Source organism: Gymnodraco acuticeps, unplaced genomic scaffold, assembly GCF_902827175.1.
Source record: "Gymnodraco acuticeps unplaced genomic scaffold, fGymAcu1.1, whole genome shotgun sequence".
NCBI lineage: Eukaryota > Metazoa > Chordata > Actinopteri > Perciformes > Bathydraconidae > Gymnodraco > Gymnodraco acuticeps.
In genome coordinates, this window is record NW_022991584.1 from 47,067 (window position 1) to 73,924 (window position 26,858).

Genomic DNA, 26,858 nt, shown 5'->3' on the forward strand with positions numbered 1-26,858 from the left:
CCTGCTGTCCTCTTCAGCCCATTCTCTGGATAAAAGTCAGTGTGATTTGAATCTGCTTTAAAACGTGAAACGCTTTTAGGGTCAGTCTTGTGAGGAGGAATGCTTTGCACCTTTAAGAGCTCTGTGCCAAATCCTCCACACAAGGCGGTCCGTTGGAATGCACTTCCACTCATGCACATAACATCTGCTGACAACATACCTGACCTCCTGAGGCAAGTGGTACTTTTTATGACATCCCTGAGCACTGCGATAAGCGGACAACATGAAGACCAAATCTCTTCCGTTGAGGTTGTTTGATAGAAATACAGCCTCAGGTGACACTCTCAATGTACAAGCAGCAAAATATCAGCAACATGTGGATCACCAGGAGAGCCCGGATCACTCTGGACACAACGACAGCCGAACAGTGGGTGACAACAGACAAAATGAGAAGAGCCATCGAGGAGTTCATTTTGCATTTCTGCCAGAGACGTATGAGCCGCTGGTAGATGAGGAGGAGCAAGACGAGGCAAAAGAAGAGAAGAAGAAAAGGAAGAAAGAAATGTACAAAAAAGTCAGGAAGGTTGGTGTTCTGTTAATGTCCTGTTGTACTGAAAAAACCGCCTACTGATGGGTGTGTGTGCATCTTGTTCTGCTTTGTTGGAAAGATTTGGCAAAGCGTAATTAAAAACCTGATCAGATAGAAAGTTACAGTTAACTTATTTGTATCTTTTGTCTGATTCTTGCGATACTTTAAAAATAAATCTAGTACCTCTAAATAGTGGATTTGTTAAAACTACATGTTTATCCAAGGCAAATGTGAACACTCGGGCAAAATCAGCCTCAATCCAAATGATTTAACAAATTAATTGGAATTTAAAAAAAAAAAGTGTTTTTGTTTAAATAAACCAAATATAATCCATTTCTTTTTTTAATCGTATAAAAGATCAAAATCTTTAACTAGAGGGTAATGTCTTATTTGAAGATTTGTATTGATCTGTTCTACATTAACTGAAGATTCATCTGAATTTAAGTCAAGATAGTAACTGCTTTTACACTAAAATCACATTTAATATACAGGTGACAGTTTGGATTGCTTTATGTGTATCAGTTTTGATAAGTTCAGCCAAGGAGGAAGGAAGTACCGGTCGGCCTTTTCCTGTTCAGAGCTCAGGAGACAATAGTATTCACAGGGCTTTTTGTTTACATTTCAGGGTTAAATACAGACTGCAGCTCTCCTCATGGTGCTATTGTTCTGACCACACCACATGTGTTCTCCAGCTTCTGACTGATTATAGGTCTTTTTATTCCCAAATTCTGTCAAAACCACTGATTGAGCTTAGTAACACAAAGTATCATTAAAAACAAGTATATTTGTCATTGTATGACAAGTGTTTGTGCTTGGAAATGAAGTACGAGTCCTATTTTAATACAAAAGACGGAATAATAATCTAAACAATGATGTTATTGAAATACTTCTGACATGGGCCCTTTCTCATTTCACTAATTCCCCTCCTCGACTCCTATCATCGAGACTTAGTACCAGTGGCGGCGCTAGGGGGTGGCTACTTGGGATCAAGCCCCGGATGTTTTCTGAAAAGCCCCGGATGTTTCACTTAAAAAAAGAAGAAAAAAAAAAGTTTTTGTTGAAAACGTCTCGGGAGTAATGTGCAGTACCGGAGTCCACCAGAGAGTCAGCTGCTGCGGGACATTTAGCCTGAGTACTGCGTAGCCTGACCTGAAGAAGAAGTGATCTAGTGCCTGACGAGTTTTAAGCTAATAGCCTATAAAGTTATGGATATTATACGCACTGCTCTGCTTTCTGCACGGACCTCACAGCTGTTCTCACTTTAAACATCGCATCGCGATGAAAGCAGTTGGTAAAATAATATCCAGGGGATGCATGCAGAGCTGTCATTGGCTGAGATATGTCCGGCCGTGCGTCACGACTCTTTGAAACATCTCTGTTGCCGGAAATGCATCCACGAAGGAGCCGTGGAGGACCCATCAGTGTATCCTCGGTTATTGCTCCTCCAGAGAGCCTCCTCGACGCTCGATCCTCGAAGTGCATTTAGAGAAATTAGATGTCCTTCAACATGGCGCGCTGAAATCCATTTCCGGGTTACTACCGGAGGACCGAGGAGTCGAGGAGGGGGAATTGATTAAATGAGAAAGGGCCATGGTTGTGTAGTTTTATTTATCTTTGAACCCTCATTTGAATGAAGGAACAGGTTACTTTAAATCTACAGAATAATGATTAATCTTTGGCTGTATGTTTGTCTTTCAGAATGTTGGCAAGGCTCTGCGCTCCACCTGGAAGTGTCTAATGCTCGGTCTGTACAATTTTGCCCTGGGCTACTCTACTCCGATCACAGTGGCTGCTACTTTTGTCCCTGATTTCCACCACGGCAGGAACAAGCCCTGAGCCTCCACTTTTTTTTTTTTTAGCTGTACATACCAGTGAACCAACGGACACAAGACTTTTCATATGTGTATAATATTTGTGTATGAGAATGTATTTTGTTACTAAACATTTTAATTACAATAAGCATGTTTGCTGTAGGATCTGAAAAAAATATACTTTTGTAAGACAGGCCTTTTTTACCACATTGGAAAAAAACTGGTGTTTCTAATAAGACACAGTGTACTAATCAACTGTCATCATGTATTTCTTTATTTAAACCTGTACATGTGTGACATGTCGGTGTTAACAATCCTAATGTCATAATATGGCACACTAAGCTTTGCAAGATGTGCACACACTGTAAACCCCAACAGTACTACTAACTCATAAGTATTATGGGTACTGCAATCAAAACCAAATATCAAGTCAACCGAACAATAAACGTATACGTTCTTTTAACGAAAAGTGCTGTTTAATTTTATGTGGATCATAGTTTATGAGTGAATATTCAAATTTGAATTAGTGAACAGTCACCCAGCGTCTGACGTCATGATGTTGCGACGAAACGAGAAAAATCCATCCAACATGGCGGCTCTTGCAAGCGAAGGGATTCCACCTTTATATATAGGGGGCCCTTCTCACTTCTCTTATTTTTCATTTCCTCGCTCCTCGGTCTCACCGGAAGTTGATTTGTCTGCGCCATCTTGAGTAGCGTCCCAATGGCCTTATTTTTGCCCGAGGAGCGATAATGGAGGAGCTATAACCGAGGAACCACCAGACTATCCTTCGATGAAATCCTCAGACACTCGCCCCGCCCCCTTACTGTGTATCGCTCACTGATTGGACGAGGCAGTGATCTGATGCTTCTTGACATGAGAGCAGTTTCCCAGCAGAGTGAAGAAAATACATGAACCTCACGGGAGTCACTCCTCAGTTTATACCGTGTTTTGTTTCAATTAATGTATAATTTAGTTACAAATATGTGATATATCTGAACAACAAAGTGGTCAAAAATCATTTTCTTCATTTATTGGAACCATTTTCATGATCACTTTTTTCGTTTTAGATTTTCATTTATTGTCATTTCCATTCAGTCAGTCATTAAGTGCTATTAAAATGTTAATTTGCTACATATCCACACAAACAAACAAAGTGTGCAATCCAATGAATGTTAATCTAACTGGGTTTTGATATATAACATATCTCTTTTTCTTCTCTCAATTATTTTATTTCTATTGTGCACTCTAATCAATATTAATCAAACTATTGTTCGTTTACATTTTAAGAATGGCGTTTATCTTTTTTGAGAATGAGTTCTTATTTGATTTTATTTATTTGGTCTACAACAGATGATACAAATGTTTGTGTCAGTAAATGTGTGGCGGGGGTGTTTGTGAAAACAACGGGGCCAGAGCTGCTGTCAGACGAACAGCTGTGCGGCGTCATCACAAACGGACGTCGCTTCACGTGACGCTCCGGAGGAAAGTACGTCCCATTGATCAGTGCATGCACTGCCTCGTCCAATCAGTGAGCGATACACAGTAAGGGGGCGGGGCGAGTGTCTGAGGATTTCATCGGAGGATGGTCTGGTGGTTCCTCGGTTATAGCTCCTCCATTATCACTCCTCGCTCCTCTGGCAAAAATAAGGCCATTGGGACGTAGCCTATACTCAAGATGGCGCAGACAAATCAACTTCCGGTGAGACCGAGGAGCGAGGAAATGAAAAATAAGAGAAGTGAGAAGGGCCCTATGGATTCCACACATGGGGCCCTTCTCACTTCGGTTAAATGGATTCCTTGCGTCCCTCACTTGCGTCGTTTCCCTGTGACTAGTCCCTCCCACCAGGGAAGCATGGAGAGACGCAAGGAAACAACGAGAAGCAGGGGTTGCGGTCGGATAGTTTAAAAATCAGCTTCTAAGTTCTAACCGTATCGTCTATTCCTTGACCTCTGAGTGAAACGTCACAGGGTTAAGGGATAGTGGATAGGAGAATTCAAAAGGATTTAGGAGAAGAGACTGCGGTGCTTTAGAGAATCCGAATACACTTTCACTATCCGATGTGTTTATGATGCGCCAGCGGACGTCATGAATGTGCGTCTGCTGCTGTGGGGAAACTATGGAAACTAGTTTTCTATACAGCGGACTACAACATCGATGTTTAATAAGAACGAGGGACTACTGTAAACTCATCTAGAGACTCTGCACCGTGCTCTGATGCTGTTGTTTTATGCTTTATGAACGTGGACAACAGAGAAACATATTCTTCATGACCAAAGTTGGAATTGAATTAAAAAGGAAAGCAAAACGTATGCTCGTCACCCTCTCCCTCCGGTCCACATCAATACAAATGATCCCAATACGTATGAACTATGAAAATATCTTAAAATCAATAGAAATGTATTTATTATAAACGTTAGTCTTTAACACCTATCACTGTGTATATCACTGTTGACAGAGTCACATGTATAGTAATAAACTGGTCATGGCGACGAGGTCTTCTTTAGCCTTAACTGGCGTGGTTTATTTTCATATGTGCATTGCACCACTTGACCTGCTCTCCATGAGAGCTAGAGAGAGAGAGATAGAAGGGGAGGGAACAATCCCTTATATCTGATACCTGACGTCAGCGACAATAGCTGCGCCTCCTTACGCCTATAGCGCCCTCTTACTGTGGAACAGTTATAGTGCAGTTACATGCAGACATATTAATACTTACACTTAACACTCCCACTTATGAATGACATGTATACTGTACAACTTTTCCAAGAAAAATAACAGTTCAAAACATCAAAAGAACATGGCAGTCAATATTACATAATAGGCAATATTTTACACACCGAACATGACCCCTGCAAATTTTTTCAATTTCAGTTTGGAGACAGGCTTGGTCATAGCATCTGCAACCATGTCATCTGTAGGACAGTAAACCAGTATCATATTTTCTTCTCTGATGACAGATCTAATGAAGTGATATTTTATATCCACATGTTTACATCTCTGTCGGCACACAGGGTTTCTGGCAAGTGCAATGGTTCCCTGGTTGTCTTCATAAACAACAGTTTTCTTATATACATAGGTATCCATATATATGTCCCTATCAATGGGTGCGTGCAGGTAGGCTGTCTTCACATCCATCTGGTGTAAAATCAAGTCTTCTTAGGCAGCCTTCTGCATAACTACCCGTACACTGGTCAGATTAGCTGTAGGGGAGAATGTCTCACCGTAGTCTATTCCTTCCCTCTGACTAGCCTACAAACCTGGCCTTGTACCTGTCGCGCCCTTCAATACCCTCCTTGATTGAGTACACCCACTTGCCTCCCACTGTCTGTCTACCCTCGGGTAACTTTGTTAGAGTAAAAGTATGATTGTCCTCCAGAGACCTCATCTCCTCATCCATCGCTCTCTCCCATTTTCCCGACTCAGGGGATATCATGGCCTCTTTAAAGGTCTGAGGTACACCACTCACTACTCTGTAGCAGTAATCTATGCTGGTAAGTGTATTGTCATCCTCGTCACTTTCTCTCTGGGCATAGTCTTTCAGATACTTTGGGGGTTTATGTTCCCGGGAGGGATATCTCCCACTGCATGAGGCACGTGATGTCACCCTAGGGTGCTTCTCGTCATCATCCTCCGGTGGCTGTTGACCGTCTGTCTGCATGTCTGTGCTCAGTACACTAGGCTGTGGCGTCTCTCTTTTCTCACACCCTATTCTGGAGTCCAGCTCTGGCTCCTGTGTCTGTGTCTCGTTCTCACATGTTGTCTTTGTGACAAACTTTACTAACCTGTGCTTTTGCACTTTCCCCTTACCGGGATAATAGACTAGAAAAGCAGGGCTGCCCTTGTCATGCCCTACAAAAAGTCCTTTCTCACACCTGGACTCGAGTTTTCCTCTGTCCTGTTGGTAAGCATAACACACTGACCCAAACTTGTGCATCCTGGCTAGATCACACCTTCTTCCTGTCAGTGCTGTATATGGGGTGGTGCCCGTGTGCTTGTTAAAACACCGATTTCTGGTGTAAGCTGTTTCTTGGACCGCATAATGCCATAGACTCTTAGGTAAGTTACCGTCTATTAGCTTACACCTAGCCATTTCGAAAAGAGTGCGCCCTTCCCTCTCAGCTATCCCGTTCTGGTGCGGGGAGTAAGGACAGGACGTCTTGTGTCTGATCTTGCTCCTTCTCAGCAGTGACTGAAACTCTCTATTTGTAAACTCTGTTCCGTTGTCGGACCTCAGGCATTTTACGCTGCAATACGGAGCTACATCTGCAAGGAATTTCTCTGTGGTCTGAAGTGCGTCACTCTTTGCTTTGAGAAAGTAAACAAACACTGCCCCTGTATACACATCTGTGAAAGACTGCATATATTTAAAGCCACCTATGGACTCATTATTTACTGGACCGGCTAGATCTGTGTTAACTAGCTCAAGTGGTGTCTTTACTTTTTCTGTGGGACCTCTGTTCCTTGTTTGAGTGAACTTTCCCTTTATACACACATCACATTCTTTGTTAGGTCTATGCTTTTCAACGTTAATGTGCATGCCTACTGTTACCGCCTGCAGCTTCAGTATATCCTCGTAATTACAATGACCCATGATCTCATGCCATGTCTGAATATCATGACTGACATTACACACATCATTTTCATTACATTCTGTTTGTAGATAATACATTCTCTTGTACACCTCAATGTTAAATCTCGTACCGTCAGGCTCCACAAGAACATCGTTACCTTCATTGAAGAACACCTTGGCACCATTTGCAGTAGCAGATTTTACAGAAATAGTTCTTGGGGGAACGAGGGTATGTAGAGGGCGTTCTTCAACGTCACTGTACACCGGCGCCCCTCACTGTCTATGAGGCATACCTGTGCGTCTCCTCTCCCGTGCGCCAACCCGAAAGTGCGCTTCCCGTCTGCCAGCTCCATGCTGTGTCTCTCCGGCTCGAAGGTGCTGTCAAAGTTCTTGAATAGACCTATCGCTAAACCACGCCCCAAATAGAATTTGTCCAATCATATCACAGCGAAAATCCCTCCTGACAGAAAACTCGGACATCACCAGAAAAGCCGTTTGTGGGGCGCATCAAACCAAAACCAGACGTCTGTGATCGAAACTACTGTGAAGAGTTCAGTTTCTATGTTTATTATCTAGCTAATATCTGATGGTGAAACGCTGTGCGTGGGGTACCTGTAATTTCGGACACCAGGTACCCTGAAAGACTGGATGGAGGAGTATATTTCGTACCTTTTCCGAAGCCCAAAAGAAAACTCGACAAATGCAAGCGGTGGATTATGCTGTGTCGTCAACCACATACACAACTGAATGTGAAGACAATTATCAAGGACACTTATGTTTGCTCAAAGGTAAGGTCAATTCATAAAGACATCATATTTGACGGTATGTATTAGAAACGTAGACCAAACTATTAGTTTGCTAACGATTGACTTTGACTGCCAACTAGCTAGCGTATATCCAGCCCAGCTAGCTAACGTTAGCTGCCAACTTGTTAGCCAGCTAACTAGCTACAGTGTTATCAACATCAACGTTTGCTGTCTGACTTTTCGTCCTCGCTAGTTAGCTGGTGTTTTTAGCTAACTTTTGCTAACTGTCTTTTCACCTCAAAGCACTTCAGAGATGGGAAGCCAACTCTGGAATATCAGATCCCATCCGGGCTCTCGTGTGTGCTGCTCCGAAAAGACACAGACCCTCACCCAAAAAAAGGTAACGCTACAGTCAGCCAGGTGCATAACAGTGAAAATGATGACCAACAAGGACAGTTATAGTTATAGATTTAATGTAGTGACCACCACTGCTAACATTCAACATCATATTATAATTTCAATGGTTACACAACAGTCACCACTACACACGACAGGCAACAAGATTAGATATTTTATATAAAGAAATACATGGCTACCTTTTTACTCTTGCTTTTAACTGTTAACTTTCATCTGCTGTTGCTTTTATTAGCTCTTGCTTCTATTTTAATGTTATTTTAACTTGAACTCCCCCCGCGGCCATTGTCAAGAGTCATTCACGGTCGGCTTTGTTTGTCCGAGTTTTCAAAGGGGGCGTGGCTTAGCGATAGGTCTATTGGTTCCTGTCGTTGATAATGTGGGACGACGCACCTGTGTCCACGATCAGTCCCTTCCTTTGGGCCTGCTGCTGCTGCGACCGGCTGTCGTATGCTGTCTGCGCCCCGAAAGTGAAGTCCTCTCTTCCCGCTGCTCTCCGGGCGTCGTCTTGACTCGCCTCACTTCCACCGCTGCTGCCATCTTGTCCACAGCAGCCATCTTGCACGCGCGCGTACCGAGCGCTCTGTTCGCGCTTCTTTCTACACACTCTGTCTGCGTGTCCCGAAGTTTTACAGAAACTACACCAAACAGTTTTTGTGCAATTATCCTTTCGGTGACCCTTTTCTCCACATCGCCAACACGCCATCTCCGTCGGGGGTCCGGTCTTTTTCTTTGGCGCTGCCCGGGCCTTCATTACCCTTTCTCCCGCCTCCTCGGCGACCGGGTCTGAGTCTTCTGAGGCCTCGAAGTTCCGCAACTTGGCCTTGAACTCCCCCAGCGACATGTCCGCTGAACCGTGCGTCACCAACAGTGTGAACGGTTTATACATCTCCGGTAGTCCCCTCATAACCATTGCCATCATTAGTCCATCGCTCGGTGCGTCTCCTGCACTTTTGAGCGCCGTGATGATCTGTTCCGCCCTGATGACGTATTCAGTCACAGTCTCTGTGTTAGCTTTCTTCAGCGCGGTCAATGTTATATACAGGGATACAATCCGGGGCCTACCTCTGCCGATGTAGTGTTCTCTTAACACTTTTAGACTCTCTCGGCCTTTGTCCTTTGTGTCCCGGAGATATCAGCCCCAAGCTTGTGTTGTCTAGGAGTGGTGCTAGTTCGCAGTATGCGTCGGCGTTCAGCTTAGTATCCAGGGCTCGTGCGGCCTCCGTTATTTCTCCCGTGAGGCCCGTCAAAATTGTCTTTTTCAGCCCCACTCCGTGCATACAGCACAACATCCGCTCTTCCCAGAGCTCGTATTCTTCTGCCCTTCCGTCAAACGTGGGCCACTTGCTTCTGCCTCTGGTCGCCATCTTTTGATTGTAGCTTAGCTTAGCTGCCCGTTAGCTTAGCTTTAGCGTCCCGCGGTTTTCCCGCCGCTAAACTAGCCTAAACTTTTCAGCTAACTAGCTATCGTTATTTCGCTCTTCCGTGATCTGGGCCCATAACCTGTTGACAGAGTCACATGTATAGCAATAAACTGGTCATGACGACGAGGTCTTCTTTAGCCTTAACTGGCGTGGTTTATTTTCATATGTGCATTGCACCACTTGACCTGCTCTCCATGAGAAATAGAGAGAGAGAGATAGAAGGGGAGGGAACAATCCCTTATATCTGATACCTGACGTCAGCTACAATAGCTGCGCCTCCTTACGCCTATAGCGCCCTCTTACTGTGGAACAGTTATAGTGCAGTTACATGCAGACATATTAATACTTACACTTAACAATAATCACCATTCAAATATCTTTTAAAAGTTGAACAAACCCCACACAGCTCAGTGAAATGTTGACTTTATTTGATCATTTCAGTAAAAACTAACGTTCATATTTCTCTTTTTGATTATAATACTGATGAACGTTCAGAACAAACCACTTTGGCAACTTACCACATACGTTTTAAAAAGCTTAATAAGCACCGTAACTTTCATGATATAATTTCTTCGTCATAATTGGTTGTTTCCGTGAACGGCCGACTGTTGTGTGACGTCAAATGCTGCGGCTGCAAGGCATTGTGGGGCAGCATTTTCTCCTCTTCTTTCGGTTATGGAGGTCCAGTGGTTCCTAAGCTAAAGGAGGTTATAAAGGAAGTTTGAAACCTCCTTTCCTATCATTCTAGAGAATTCGAACGGCACTTATCATGGCTGCCACTGAGGGACTTCCGGGTCATTTCACTCCGTTAGGAAGGTTCCTAAGCTAAATGGACTATTCGGGCCCTTCTCACTTTGGTTAAATGGATTCCTTGCGTCCCTCACTTGCGTCGTTTCCCTGCGACTAGTCCCTCCCACCAGGGAAGCATGGAGAGACGCAAGGAAACCACGAGAAGCAGGGAAATGAGTTTTAAGAGCAATGGGACTTCCTGTCCTCCGGAGCGTCACGTGAAGCGACGTCCGTTTGTGATGACGCTGTCAGCAGCTCTGTCCCCGTTATTTCCACACACACCCCCGCCTCTGTTAGCACACATTTACTGACACAAAGATTTGTATCATCTGTTGTAGACCCAAATAAATAAAATCAAATAAGAACTAATTCTCAAAAAAGATAAACGCCATTCTTAAAATGTATAAACGAACAATAGTTTGATTAATATTGATTAGAGTGCACAAAAGAAATAAAATAATTGAGAAGAAAAAGAGATATGTTATCTATCTAAACCCAGTTAGATTAACATTCATTGGATTGCACACTTTGTGTGTTTGTGTGGATATGTAGCACATTAACATTTTAATAGCACTTAATGACTGACTGAATGGAAATGACAAATGAAAATGTAAAACGAAAAAAGTGATCATGAAAATGTTTCCAATAAATGAATAAAATGATTTTTGACCACTTTGTTGTTCAGATATATCACATATTTGTAACTAAATGATACATGAATTGAAACAAAACACGGTATAAACTGAGGAGTGACTCCCGTGAGGTTCATGTGTTTTATTCACTCCGCTGGGAAACTGCTCTCATGTCAAGAAGCATCAGATCAGTGCATGCACTGCATCGTCCAATCAGTGAGCGATACACAGTAAGGGGGCGGGGCGAGTGTCTGAGGATTTCGTCGAAGGATGGTCTGGTGGTTCCCTCGGTTATAGTTCCTCCATTCTCGCTCCTCCGGCAAAAATAAGGCCATTGGGACGCTACTCAAGATGGCGCAGACAAATCAACTTCCGGTGAGGCCGAGGAGCGAGGAAATTAAAAATAAGAGAAGTGAGAAGGGCCCTTCGACTGCAGCCGATATGCACTTTCACTATCCGACGTGTTTATGATGCGCCAGCGGACGTCATGAATGTGCGTCTGCTGCTGTGGGGAAACTATGGAAACTACAGTTTTCTATACAGCGGACTACAACATGGATGTTTAATAAGAACGAGGGACTGTAAACTCATCTAGAGACTCTGCACCGTGCTCTGATGCTGTTGCTTTATGAACGGGGACAACAGAGAAACATATTCTTCATGACCAAAGTTGGAATTGAAATAAAAAAGGAAATTAAACTTATGCTCGTCACCCTCTCCCTCCGGTCCACATTAATACAAATGATCCCAATACGTATGATTGTATGAACTATGAAAATATCTTAAAATCAATACAAATGTATTTATTATAAACGTTAGTCCTTAACATCTATCACTGTGTATATCACCATTCAAACATCTTTTAAAAGTTGAACAAACTCCACACAGCTCAGTAAAGACTGTGAAATGTTGGCTGCCAGTGACGTACTTCCGGGTCATTTCACTCCGTTTGGAAGGTTCCTAAGCTAAATGGACGTTGAATGGCGTTTATCTTTTTTGAGAATTAGTTTTTATTTTATTTATTTGGGTCTACAACAGATGATACAAATGTTTGTGTCAGTAAATGTGTACTAACAGAGGCGGGGGTGTGTGTGGAAATAACGGGGACAGAGCTGGCTGCTGTCAGACGATCAGCTGTGCAGCGTCATCACAAACGGACGTCGCTTCACGTGACGCTCCGGAGGAAAGGATCCCATTGCTCTTAAAACTCATTTCCTTGCATCTCTCCATGCTTCCCTGGTGGGAGGGACTAGTCGCAGGGAAACGATGCAAGTGAGGGACGCAAGGAATCCATTTAACCGAAGTGAGAAGGGCCCCCTGGCCCTGTCTCAGGTCGACTATTTTCATGTCCTCGCTCCTCGGTCTCACCGGAAGTTGATTTGTCTGCGCCATCTTGAGTACCGTCCCATGGCTCTTATTTCTGCCGGAGGATCGAGGAGCGAGGAACGATAATGGAGGAACCACCGATCCATCCTCCGATGAAATCCTCGCCCCGCCCCCTTACTGTGTATCGCTCACTGATTGGACGATGCCGTGCATGCACTGATCTCATGCTTCTTGACATGAGAGCAGTTTCCCAGCGGAGTGAAGAAAACACATGAACCTCATGGGAGTCACTCCTAAGTTTATACCGTGTTTTGTTTCAATGAATGTTAATCTAACTGGGTTTTGATAGATAACATATCTCTTTTTCTTCTCTCAATTATTTTTATTTCTATTGTGCACTCTAATCAATATTAATCAAACTATTGTTCGTTTATACATTTTAAGAATGGCGTTTATCTTTTTTGAGAATGAGTTCTTATTTTATTTAATGTATTTGGGTCTACAACAGTTGATACAAATGTTTGTGTCAGTAAATGTGTACTAACAGGCGGGGGTGTTTGTGAAAACAACGGGGACAGAGCTAGTAGGCTTGTTTGAGACAAGCGAGACCTGCGCAGTTGCGATCAACGTCTTGCTAGTGCGTTGCATGATGGTTAGTCATTTTGTCCGACTTGCTCTGGAGGCTCCTACATGAGACGTTGAAATCTCGCGGGACAAAGACGCCCGCAGCCTTTAGAGCGAGGCGCGGCGGCGCAGTTCCTCTCCACGGGCTGCGGAAGCGAAATGCTTGATGGGAAACGACCATGGATGTATAATAAGAACTGGATACAGCGTGGGAGGCGGGGCCTCATTCATTCCTATGAGAGTTGCTCATTAGCGCATGATGATAAAATGGCCCAACTTTTGAGAGAGCGAAACGTCACAGATTACCCGGCATGCCTGAGAAGTACCCGTATGTGCGCTCATAGCGCATGCGCAACTTTAACCAAAATGCTCGTTCACATCAAGCACGTTAATTTGCATACACGTAACAGCACCGCACGTTCATGACAGCATGGTAATGATTTGTTATTATGATGGATTTGATATTAACGAGGCGGCAGTTAGCAGCTAGCTAGTCATTATGCTAATGTACACATCAATCGTTATGTACTTATATTACGCTGTAACTGTAACAGGATCTAGTGATATCCAAGCAACAGAGCTTAATTTAGCATGAAAGAATGATTGCACTGTATGTATATATATATATATATATACTTATAATAATAAGTAATATTAACTTTATTTAATACAACATTTACGGTACAAGATTTAATCATACAGCCCATGTAGTATGATAATGAATTATAGCAAACATGTGCAATATATCCATTATTACAGCTCCGTGGGATGGCAGTAAGAGGATATGGGTCCGTTCTTATTGTGCATCCATGGGTAAAGATAAACGCAACTCACATTGGTTTTTCAAACAGCATCTCTGTAAACTACGTGTATTATATTCACTGAATTTCACTCTCTGCCTTTAAAGAGCCTGTGACACGAGTTTCCCCCATCATCCAAACCCATCAATTTGAGTAAATATTGTCCCCTTGAAAACCGTTACTGAACTGATTTTGGATATTTGTACTTTGATAACCATTAATCTGCCCTTCAATGTTGACCATTTTCTGGATCTTCTCGGGGATTCTTCAAGTCCCACCAAATTATGTGTGACGTCATTGCGGGCACAGCGCTCCAGCTGCACCGTTCAGGATCCCAGCATCTGCATGTAAACGCACGATGGTGCACACAGCAGCAAGCTCAGACAGCTCAGACAGTTTAATTTTGAACGTGTCTGAGAGCTCATATGAGGCTGAAGGATCGCTTTATGTTGTATCTGTTAGAAGTTTAGGAATGAGGTGCGTCAATATGGGCGATCATACGGTCATGTAGCCAGTGGTGGAATGGGACTAAAAATCATCCCGGGACTCTCGACCGGCCCACTTCGGTACTGCTAGTAAATTGTCAACGGTGCTGTAGATAGTAAATGTAAATATGTAAATATTTGTGTCACTGCATCCTGGTAAAATACAAATATAATGCAATGTCTGTGTCTTTGACATTAGCACTGCTAGCCACCTGTGCCCTGTACTACGAAGCCAGTTCAACATACCCTGGATATGTTTGAGTAACAAACAAACTAACAACAACAAACTAACAAACGAGATCTCGCTAAGCGGTCCTCCGACGCTGGTTATCAACTCGGTAAATCAAGCCAGGGTGTCTCTCACCAGCTGAGAGCGCGTTCACGTCTAAGACACGAGTGGATCTGACTTTAATTACATTTGACTCGAGTGTTTCGTCAACATAATGTGTTGCTTAAAATAATACTTCTGCATACAGTATGTGACATTGTAAGTGTTGCACGGCCAGATACGGCTGGAGAAGCTGACTCAGATAAGGAAATATATGATATTATATGATCGATGATCTGATTGATGATGTAATATGAATGATAAGTGCGACACGTCGGCGTCTTCTCTGCATACGGCAGTTTAAACTGTATTTCCTTTATCCTGTAATATGACTTGAGAGATTTAAACTCCGCACACTGAGTTGATCTCTGTTCTATAGACGCCGGAGGCGTAAAAAAAGTTATTTAGCCTTCCCAAACCTGAGCCTCACGCGCCGCCTATGGGGGATGTGCTAGTGACTTATCCGACCGGCCCACTTCGGTACCGGCCCATCGGGATTCGTCCCGATGGCCAGTCCGCGACTGCACCCAGCCCACGTAAACTGTCAACGGGGGGAGCCTCGCTGCGGGGAAACGGTGGACCTAGTGTCCCGATCGGAGTGGGAATAATAATAATAATAATCCGTGCATTTTATCCATTAATTTCCCCAACATTGTGGTGAAAAAACCAGACGTTTAATCCATGTTGGTGTAGCCTACTACAACTACAAAAAGCATCGGTTTGTTTTCTCATCAGGAAATGCAGACCGGCACAAACAAACGATTTTTAATCATCATTCTCACGATCATTTAATGTATCATATGTTCGCCGAATTGACATGAAAGCACTAATAAATGTAGTTTCATCCACTTGAGTTTACAACTACAAAAATAATCGATTTGTTTTTATATCACATCCCACGGGAGGAAATTCAGCAGCTCTCACTACCGATTTTTAATCCTAATTTAATCATCATCTTCACCACGATCATTTATGTTTATGTTCGCCGAATTGACATGAAAGCACTGACAAATATGAATATACTGTAGTCAACTTCATTAAAACGTTATTAACGTGCCTAAACTCAGTAATTCACAATTTCTACGCATGACAACACACTTTGTCCGTGTTTGGCTCTCTCGCCGCACAGTGAAGCGTTCCCGCATTGACGTCACTTCCGGCTTCCCCCAAAGGAATTTCCCCGCGATGTTCGAAATTATTGATATTTAACGGAACGGTATCGCTTTTTCTTTTTTAAACTGACGGTTCGAGATTACTAGTAGCCCAATATTTCATTGCACAACAGTTGTTGGGATGCTGTCACAGGCTCTTTAACGGCTCGTTGTAGCTCCAGCCCCCACCCTCCCTGTGAGCACAGTGTGCTCTGATTGGTCGGGACACGTAACATGAACGTGCCGGGCGGTGCGGTCCCGTGGGTTAGATGCACGTTCATAATGCAGAGGGAAATAACTCTCAGAATAACGTTATTAGCACATTATTACAACTTGAGGAACGAATGTTTTTAATAAGGGCTAGACAAGTGTTCATACTGGGTAGTTTATTTAGTTTAAAAAAAATTATCCAACGATTTACAGACCACTCTTTCACCATGTAAGTCAATGGGAAAAAGTGTTTCCGGGCCTGGCAACCAAACGGAAGTGTAGTACCGCCGTTTGGCCAGCACGAATATTTTCATCTGAGTCCGGCGCACTTCCTGGGGGCTTGGGGGCGACTCGCAGTCAACTTCTCACTTCAAAACATAGACTTTACTTGGGCGGGGTCGCCCACGTATAGTCTATTAACGGCCGCCAAAATTATATTTTTGTATCCATCCGTGAGCACGACTAGGGGATCTAGGGCAGAGCCCTAGAGATACTAAGAGTTACGACACTCTTTGATGTCGCCGCCAGCCGGTCACGTGGTTTATGTATGCCGGGATAGTTCCAAACGCACTTCCGTGGCGATGCTTCTCTATGGCAAAATAGTCATAGATTAAACCAACGCTGTTATTTTTTAAAGATTACTTTCATATTTACATGATGTGGTTACACTTTGTATGGATTGGCACTATTTCCAAGTTTCGTTATTTAACGATATTTTGAGGGGAAAGTGTGGTAGCACAAGCAGGCTATGTTGATGTCACTGCCAGGGCAGTCACGTCCGTAGTATAGTTGCGCTGCGCTGTCATGTTCTTCTATGGGACAGACAGACAGCAGCGATTGCGTTATTGAATGGTAAATATATATAAAAAAAACACACACACACATACTTTTTATTGACAGTTTTGCATTTGGAGAGGCAGGGTGACAACGGAAAGCTTGGTAGCCTATTACTTAGATACGTTTTACATTTTTGGAGGGAAACGCTTGTGTTCATGTTAGCATGGGTAGCATGATCATGTTAAGACTATGAATATCATTTTACCACAACAGTGGATGAACAATTTATATATGTGTTTGAACAAGAACAACAGGAAGAACAAAGTAAAAGGGACGAACAAATGTGTGAACAAGTATTAAGAACAGTGTATGGAAAAAGTGATGGGTGTTAGAACAAAGTAAAATTAATGAGAAGGAGAACATATGCGGCTTTCACACCAGCGCTTTTCCCTTTCTAGCTCCGAGCTAGAGCTTTTCTGGTTCAGCTCCGGTTTCCCTTTTCTGCTCCCGCTCTGTTCACATCGCCCAGAGCCCGACTGGTGCTGACGCTGCTGCGTCATGACGTCACCGTTTACATCGCTGATTTGCTCCCCAACGGCGTTACGGTGTCAGTACCAGATATGTTCGGGCTACCAGATATGTTCGGGTGTATTTCCGTCGCATCCGTCATATCCGTCTACTCACCTCCCTCTGCTCCCAGCGCTCTGCTGCCACACACCGGCCGAACTGCAGCCGGAGGAACTCGGTACAGCTTGTTATGTGTGAACGATCTAGATCCCTCCGCTTCCCCATAATGACCACGAAATATTCCAGTGGTGGCTGCTTAAGGTTGTTTCTGGCTCGTTTGATCCAAACATTGTCCAAAGCTCAAAATGTATTGTAATAGATGTAAGAATTCTCAAAATGTAAAATATGTTTTGATCCAACACAATATTCTGATTCAATCCATATATGTTATGGGTTTTTTTAAACAACATTTTCACCACAATAAATAGACTGCCTTCTCTCCAGCTCACCGCACACAAAGGGGGGAGGGGGGGGCATCTGTATTAACGGGTCAGTCTATAAGCACTCTAACAGCACCATAAATTACATTTAAACAACCACGAAAAAACAATTATTGTTTCCGATATTGATTTAACGAGATGCTGTTATAACATGGAAACGGCTTAATTTAAAAAAATAAGCTTCAAAAATGTTTTATGAAGCACACTGGGTACAGCCCTGTAATACATGTGTTCCGTGTGTATATAGTCTTACACAAGAAACACATAGCATGAACAGACTGCAACAAAACCAGTCTTACAAAACAGACTTCTGCTAAACTGGTGCAGAAGCAAAGCATCTGCCTTAGATGAAGTTCACACAGAACTGTGGAAAAGGGAGAACATCTGTACTTGCTTTCAACGACATGATCAGGCTTATATATTATAAAAGTGTTGGCTAAAGTAACGCAGAATATATATATATTTTTTAATTGTAAATAATTAGAAACATTATTTATGTGCACAAGTACACACACATAACAAGCTGTACCGAGTTCCTCCGGCTGCAGTTCCGCAGACGGCCGGTGTGTGGCAGCAGAGCGCTGGGAGCAGAGGGAGGTGAGTAGACGGATATGACGGATGACGGATGCGACGGAAATACACCAGAACATATCTGGTAGCCCGAACATATCTGGTACTGACAACGGCGCTCACAACAACAACAACAACTGCGTCGGGTCGATGATCGTGTTGCTTTTAATCACACAAAGCCAGATTAAATTAAATAACGACTTCTCCAACCTTATGCTTTTCTCCAGAGTGCCGTGGTTCATTGTTTATTAATGTGTTTCTGTGGCATTTACCGACCGCTGCAGTGTTGGCTGCTCTTCCACGGGAGTTTATTCTCCCGTTAGCTCCCGGTTAGCTCACACTGCAGCGGCGACTCACACAAGCAGCTGATACATATCCCCAGTTCCCCTTAAGTGAATGTGTGTCAGTCTGAATTGACGCTGTTTGGTATCACAACGCTGTTATGAAAGTTTCTCTGGTATAAAATGGGTGATGTTAGCATAGCAACCAAAGCTAAACTGACTACTTGCTATTGCTATCCTATTGTGGCATAAACCGTTTTCTACAGGCACATTTTACCGGCGTATTTTTATTATGATTCTACTTGTGATAGTCGGACACGACAACCTGTGCAGCCCATGTAATGATTCCATCAGATAGCTGCTATAATACAAAACAAAACGTCTGCCTCTCTCCACAATGATCAATAACAGTGAACGGATGGTCAAAGTAAGGTACAAATAAACAGAATCACATGAAGCCTGGTTAGTGTTGCCTGACTTTATAAAGTGTGTTTATAAGCACTACTGCTTGTAGGCAGGCATGACAGTCGACCCATGTTCAGGGGAGGTGGGGTTAGTTTCCTGCACGCCTCGACGTAAGAGAGACGTAAGCAATGCCACCTCTTAGCTCCGAAGCTCTTGCCTCTAGACCAGTGCTTCTTAAAGTGTGGTCCGCGGACCACTGGTGGTCCGTGAGCGCCCCCTAGTGGTCCGTGAGTATATTGGTAACATTTCACATTTGAAATGAATGAATTAATTAAAGTTTTCCGCACTCTTGCGGCAATATCTCTGCAATGGAGCGAGCTTAAAGAGCCTGTGACACGAGTTTCCCCCATCATCCAAACCCATCAATTTGAGTAAATATGGTCCCCTTGAAAACCGTTACGTAACTGATTTTGGATATTTGTACTTTGATAACCATTAATCTGCCCTTCAATGTTGACCATTTCCTGGATCTTCTCGGGGATTCTTCAAGTACCGCCAAATTACGTGTGACGTCATTGCAGGCACAGCGCTCCAGCTGCACCGTTCAGGATCCCAGCATCTGCATGTAAACGCACGATGGTGCACACAGCAGCAAGCTCAGACAGCTCAGACAGTTTAATTTTGAACGTGTCTGAGAGCTCATATGAGGCTGAAGGATCGGTTTATGTTGTATCTGTTAGAAGTTTAGGAATTAGGTGCGTCAATATGGGCGATCATACGGTCATGTAGCCAGTGGTGGAATGGGACTAAAAATCATCCCGGGACTCTCGACCGGCCCACTTCGGTACCGCTAGTAAGTTGTCAACGGGGGGAGTGGGGGATGTCAGGGGCGGCGGGTGCTGTAGATAGTAAATGTAAATATGTAAATATTTGTGTCACTGCATCCTGGTAAAATACAAATATAATGCAATGTCTGTGTCTTTGACATTAGTGCTGCCAGCCACCTGTGCCCTGTACTACGAAGTAGGGCTGTGCAATTAATCGTATTTTAATCGCGATTACGATTATGGCTTGCGACGATTATGAAAACAGCATAATTGACAAAATACGATTATTTTGCTGGGTGCGCTTCACCCCTCCCTAAAAGCCCACTTGGCCACGTAGTAGTGATATGTGTTGTGAGTGTTCAGCGCAAGCGCAGATGTCAGAACAAGAGCAGCAACTCGTTAAAAAGAAGGGTACAACTATTTCCACTATTTGGAAGTACTTTGGCTTTCAGGAGTCCGACGTGGAGCAAAAGAAAGTAGGCCTACAGTGCAGGATTTGTTACCAGGTTGTGTTGGCACCACACGCTAACACAACCAATCTCTTTAATCATCTGAAATACAACCACAAAGTGCAATACGACTGGGCAATAATACAACAAAAAGCAGATGCCGCTCGACTTCATCCACAACATCATCACAGTCATCGATTCAGGACGCATTGTACAGAGCAACGGCCTACGCGACGAGCTCGCAGAGACAGAGATATTACAGGTGCCATTACATTTCACATCGCTAAAGATATGTGCCCAGTTAGCACTGTTAGCAACCAGGGCTTTAAGCAACTTGTCAACACGTTGGACAAGCGTTACACGATGCTGTCTCGGTATTATTTCATTCGGTATTATGTGACAAATGCCGTGGGGAAGTTGAGAGAGATGTGGCTTCAGCTGACTACTTTGCCACCACAACGGACCTATGGTCTAGCCCAGGGGTGCCCAACCAGTCGATCGCGAGATGTGTCTAAAAATAGAACAACAATATTCTGTTTTATCGTTAATGTCCTGTAACATAATCTTCCTGTGCCAGAATAATGCACTTGAATGCATCAAAGCTTTGTGATTGGCCGGCGTCACCCCTGTGTCGGGGCGTGGCTGAGGGTCTTCAGTACAGGTGGCAATATCGTCACCTGCCTGCGCTCATCTCTGAAACCAGACCATGTAAACAGCCTGGTGTTTCTTGCAAAACATCTTTAAGAGATGACATGAGCAGCCCTACCAGCATTTGCCATGGTGGCCAACACATTTTTATTTGGTCTTAAATTGTAGTTCAACATTTATTTCCTGTTACTTCTGGACCATGACGGTTGGCCAGCCTTTAACGTTTAACTGAGTGGAATATGTTGAATATGTTTTACCAAAATGTTGGCTATATGTTAAGGAGTTTTCAGTAGGTTGTGACAGTGCACTGCAACATGTTTGATTTCATTTATTTTGGTCTAATTTATTTTTATTTATCATATTAATAATATATGTTTAGTATGGTTTTGGAAGAGCGCTCCAACATATTTGTTGATCTTGTTTATTGGTAAAATATTATTTGTTTTAAAGTTCAATAAATGGTCAATGAATAATCGTCAAAATAATCGTGATATCAATTATTGACCCAAATAATCGTGATTATGATTTTTGCCATAATCGCACAGCCCTACTACGAAGCCAGTTCAACAGACCCTGGATATGTTTGAGTAACAAACAAACTAACAACAACAAACTAACAAACGAGATCTCGCTAAGCGGTCCTACAACGCTGGTTATCAACTCGGTAAATCAAGCCAGGGTTTCTCTCACCAGCTGAGAGCGCGTTCACGTCTAAGACACGAGTGGATCTGACTTTAATTACATTTGACTGTGTTTCGTCAACATAATGTGTTGCTAAAAATAATACTTCTGCATACAGTATGTGACACTGTAAGTGTTGCACGGCCAGACACGGCAGATAAGGAAATATATGATATATTATATGATCGATGATCTGATTGATGATGTAATATGAATGATAAGTGCGACACGTCGGCGTCTTCTCTGCATAGGCCTACGGCAGTTTAAACTGTATTTCCTTTATCCTGTAATATTACTTGAGAGATTTAAACTCCACACACTGAGTTGATCTCTTTTCTATAGACGCCGGAGGCGGGCAGCGTCAGGTAAAAAAAGTTATTTAGCCTTCCCAAACCTGAGCCTCACGCGCCCGCCTATGGGGGATGTGCTAGTGACTTATCCGACCGGCCCACTTCGGTACCGGCCCATCGGGATTCGTCCCGATGGCCAGTCCGCGACTGCACCCAGCCCACGTAAACTGTCAACGGGGGGAGCCTCGCTGCGGGGAAACGGTGGACCTAGTGTCCCGATCGGAGTGGGAATAATAATAATAATAATAATCCGTGCATTTTATCCATTAATTTCCCCAACATTGTGGTGAAAAAAACACACGTTTGTGTTGGTGTACTACAACTACAAAAACCATCGGTTTGTTTTCTCATCAGGAAATGCAAACCGGCACAAACAAACAATTTTTAATCATCATTCTCACGATCATTTAATCTATCATATGTTCGCCGAATTGACATGAAAGCACTAATTCATGTAGTTTCATCCACTTGAGTTTACAACTACAAAAATAATCGATTTGTTTTTATATCACATCCTACGGGAGGAAATTCAGTAGCTCTCACTACCGATTTTTAATCCTAATGTAATCATCATCTTCACCACGATCATTTATGTTTATGTTCGCCGAATTGACATGAAAGCACTGACAAATATGAATATACTGTAGTCAACTTCATTAAAACGTTATTAACGTGCCTAAACTCAGTAATTCACCATTTCTACGCATGACAACACACTTTGTCCGTGTTTGGCTCTCTCACCGCACAGTGAAGCGTTCCCGCATTGACGTCACTTCCGGCTTCCCCCAAAACTTCAAAATGAGTCGAAGGAATTTCCCGCGATGTTCGAAATTATTGATATTTAACGGAACGGTATCGCTTTTTCTTTTTTAAACTGACGGTTCGAGATTACTAGTAGCCCAATATTTCATTGCACAACAGTTGTTGGGATGCTGTCACAGGCTCTTTAAGTTTCACTTTCGATTGCATGATATAGCCCAGCGCAACACCTTCATCACACATGTTGCCACTTGTTTGTACCATTTTCAGGCGATTTGTGATCTGTTCTAAAAAAACGACGTGTTTTTGGATATTTGTGGAGTTACGTGGTCCGCGAGTTTTTTTTTATTGGTTAAGTGGTCCTTGGTATGAAAAAGTTTGAGAAACAACTGCTCTATCTATAAGGAACCGCAGTAGACAAAAGACGTTGCAATAGCAACACGTCATGTTTACGCTGCATTTTCTATGAGGTATATATTTTTTGGGCGATTTTTTCAATCTGACAATTGTTAACAACAGAGGGTGCTACATAACACACTTTCAGGAAAAGTTACAGACTGGGAGATTTTAATAGGTTATGTTATTGAAATAAAGTTACATACAATCAAAAAACAGCTGCGGGTAAAATGTACCCGTTGGCGGTTCTAGTGTTAAACAAACGAGTGCCTGTTTTTCCTGGCCAAGGACAGGTTCCTTGAACACAGCACGAGCGTAACGTGTCTTCACATGGTTATGTCTCGTCTGAAAGGAGTGTAGACCAGAGTCCTGCATCGGGTCGGGTACCCGCGGGGTGACCCGCAAAAAAAGTGATTTGCGGGTGGTATTTTTTTCAAACGCTTTTTTCCGAGTTCGGTTCTGGGTAAAACAAAGATGATGCGGGTCGGGTCGTGGGTGTTGCATAATAAATATATTAAAAATAATAATAATTTTGTTTAATGTTTAAATCCTCAGACCTCTCCCCCGCGCATAATCATAACATCTGCAGCGCATCAATCTGCTTCTGAGCGCGCCACATTCGAAATGGCTGAGGTGAAGCTCTCTAGCGGAGAATACAGCATTTTCAATAACACTTCCTCAAGAGCGAAATCCAACGTCTGGGAGGCTTTTGGTGTCATCCTAGATCAGTGCTTCTTAAAGTGTGGTCCGCGGACCACTGGTGGTCTGTGAGCGCCCCCTAGTGGTCCGTGAGTATATTGGTAACATTTCACATTTGAAATAAATGAATTAATTTAAGTTTTCCGCACTCTCTGCAATGGAGTGAGCTTAAGTTTCACTTTCCATTGCATGATATAGCCCAGCGCAACACCTTCATCACACATGTAATCTGTTCTAAAAAAACGATGTGTTTTTGGATATTTGTGGAGTTAGGTGGTCCGCGAGTTTTTTTTTATTGGTTAAGTGGTCCTTGGTATGAAAAAGTTTGAGAAACACTGCTCTAGACCGAACAATTTTTGGAGCTGGAAGTGAACCGGATTCCGGAGCTAAGAGCCGGCGCCGTGCGGTGTGAACAGGAAAAAACTGCACTTTTCAGGCTCCAGCTCCGAGCCGGAGCTGAAAACGCGTTGGTGTGAAAGGGGCAAAAGAGGGTTAGGTTTAAACAGAAAAAGATTAATTCAGCCAAAAAACACAATTTAATTAATCTAAAGTGTAAAACAATCTTCAACACAGACCAAATTAGTGCCCTTGGACAACAAAACATATGGTGGGGCAAAGAAACGATAAATTAAATTGAGACAGAGTGGGAGACTGAAAATGATTACTATGATAAATATTCAAACTATTTACAAAACTATTTACAGAAGCTACAAGCAACAAAAACAGGTTTGTCAACAATAAAAATAAAAATGACGAGGCCGCTTTGCGAGGGGGAGGTGATCCAGCGATGAGACAATAAAAACAAAAACTGAAAAAAGCAATTCATATTAGGTTCTGTTGTGGCACTACAGGATATAAAACCTTCCAAGCCATGACCTCTGCCTGAAATCAGGACCACTCAGAGGAGAATGCAGCACATCAAACTGGAGTCAGGAGTGTGAATAACACATTTTGGCCAAAACAAGTTGTTGCTTACCAATACAGTGGCTGAACAATGGACACCAAAAAGTGAAAAACAGAAGCATAATTGTGCGAACAACAATTGTGGGGGGGGCATTTTACAAATATTTAACAAATATTTACAAGCAACTATTTACAAAAAAGCAATACAGAACTCTAGGGCATCCAGGAGCCTAACCATTTTGAAAAAAAACAAAAAGGTTCCTTTGTGAAAGGGACATCCTCTTCATCTGTTTCCTAGGCCCTAAAAAGCAGAGCAAGAATAGGAACAGTGGTGAATAAGGGGAGAGAATACCGTTTGGAGCAGACTGAACAGAGGACATAGCAATATTCATGTTAAAATGTTTGCACAACAAATATTATGGCACTTTCATTTATATTGCATTTGAATAGATCTGTTGTCATACCATGGTTGGATGTGCAGCATTTGGATGCTCTAATCCAGGGGTGGGGAACCTTTTTCCTCTCAAGGGCCATTTAAATTTTTTCAACATCCTCCGAGAGCCGCACAAATTATTGACCTCTGCTTAAAAATCACAGCCCATTCATTTGGCCTTTCTTTCATGCTGTGCAAAGAAAAAGCAACCTCTCAATCTAGATATCTTGCCATGACTCGCGCATGCATGCACGTGCCCGGTTGTGGCATGATCACCAAACAGAAAGATATGGACACAAGATGTGTGCAAATGTATTTAGTTTCCTATCCATGTGGACATGATTTAAGTGGGGAGGGGGACCTAACCTCCTCTAGGGCGGTCCAGGGGGGCATGCTCCCCCGGGAAGATTTATTTTTAAATATTGAAGTTGAAAGCATCGATCTGGTGCACTTTGAGAGCAAAATGAAGAGATCTATGGAAACATCTCTCAACACCCATTTGAAAACAGAACTGTAAGCAGATTTACTTTTTCTTTATGGATATTTTACAAATCACTCCCCTTTCAAACTGTATTCTTGTTTATTAATAACAACTTTTTTTACTGTCATATAGTATTTTATACCTGTTTACTTAATTCTCTTGTTTTTTGATAACTATAATAATCATATAAAGATGTGCCTTTACCTCACTGGTTGGAGAAAAAGCTTCTTATATTCGTTAGCATAGCTAGCTAACCAGATGCTAATAACAACAAAGTTATTGACTGTATGATCAGTATGACAGATGAGCAGATCGCCACTGGGCTTACAACTAAAGACAAAGCCACGCAAAAACTGCAGCATACGGATTTATGGGTACTGCAATTTTTTGAAGTCCCGGAGCGGCGTTCTGGTGCTCCCTATGGAGTCAGATTTGGGTCAATATTCTAGCGCGTAAAACAAGCTACTCACGAGCGGAAAATGTGCTTTTACACGCGCATAAAATGACTCTCGCGCGCAGATTAAACCCCCGCGAGCGCGTACACTTTCGAATATAATAGTTTTTTATGGACAACTTTGACCATTCAATCTCGTTCAACTGATTTTGCTGCCGTCACTCCTCGGCTCTTGGTAGTTTAGGCATTTATCAAACCTGGCAACTCCGGGTTTCCTGGCAGCTGTCAATCAAAGTCCAGTGGCTCCGCCCCAAAGTGCCAGAAACTTTTCACGCGCGCAGAGCCGCTCGCGGGGGTTTAATATGCGCGCGAGGGTCATTTTATGCGCGTGTAAAAGCACATTTTCCGCTCGTGAGTAGCTTGTTTTACGCGCTAGAATATTGACCCAAATCTGTCTCCATACTCTCCGTCAGAATTGCACCCCTGTCAGACGAGACATATACCACGTGATGACGCGTTAGGCTCGTGTTGTGTTCAAGGACCATGACCGTTGCCAGGAAAAACAGGCACTCGCTTGTTTAATTATTTTGCGGTCTAGATTTCTTTAATTTTTTTATTTTTTGCGTGTGTTTATAAATTACCTCGGGGGCCATACCAAATGGTCTCGCAGGCCGTATACGGCCCGGGGCCGGAGGTTCCCCACCCCTGCTCTAATCGATCCGAGAAGGGGTTCCGGATGTATGGCTTCTAGGGCTGTCCCGAATACCATTTTTCGGGCTCCGGATATTCGGTAGTAATCAGCAGCGAATATTCGGTGCGGAGAGATTTTTTTATTTTTTAATAAAAAATGTCATAACACGCTCCGACACCTGACAACACGCTGTTAAGCAGAAGCGCAGAAAGAGCATACTATTAC

The 26,858-nt window shown here is 43.0% G+C and overlaps 2 protein-coding genes across 2 annotated transcripts in view; both read left to right on the top strand.

Annotated features, from left to right (window-relative positions):
• The first annotated feature begins 86 nt into the window (after nt 1-86).
• LOC117533805 (uncharacterized protein C1orf115-like) lies at nt 87-2,816 on the top strand. The gene is made up of 2 exons (XM_034197754.1): nt 87-562; nt 2,267-2,816. The coding sequence occupies exons 1-2, from the start codon at nt 263-265 to the stop codon at nt 2,402-2,404; spliced, it is 438 nt and encodes a 145-aa protein (XP_034053645.1). The 5' UTR covers nt 87-262; the 3' UTR covers nt 2,405-2,816.
• A 4,808-nt stretch (nt 2,817-7,624) lies between these two features.
• LOC117533766 (structural maintenance of chromosomes protein 6-like) overlaps nt 7,625-26,858 on the top strand; it is a 40,008-nt gene continuing 20,774 nt past the window's right edge. The window contains 2 exon segments of the mRNA XM_034197684.1: nt 7,625-7,741; nt 8,003-8,099. Of these exon segments, the coding sequence (XP_034053575.1) occupies nt 7,728-7,741; nt 8,003-8,099 (111 nt within the window). The 5' untranslated portion in view covers nt 7,625-7,727.

What these genes read in the sequence shown, in the direction of transcription:
- LOC117533805 (XM_034197754.1), top strand. Translation starts at nt 263, where the DNA reads ATGAAGACCAAATCTCTTCCGTTGAGGTTGTTTGATAGAAATACAGCC. An exon ending in TGTACAAAAAAGTCAGGAAG is followed by an intron (nt 563 to 2,266) that starts GTTGGTGTTCTG and finishes TTTGTCTTTCAG; the next exon opens with AATGTTGGCAAGGCTCTGCG.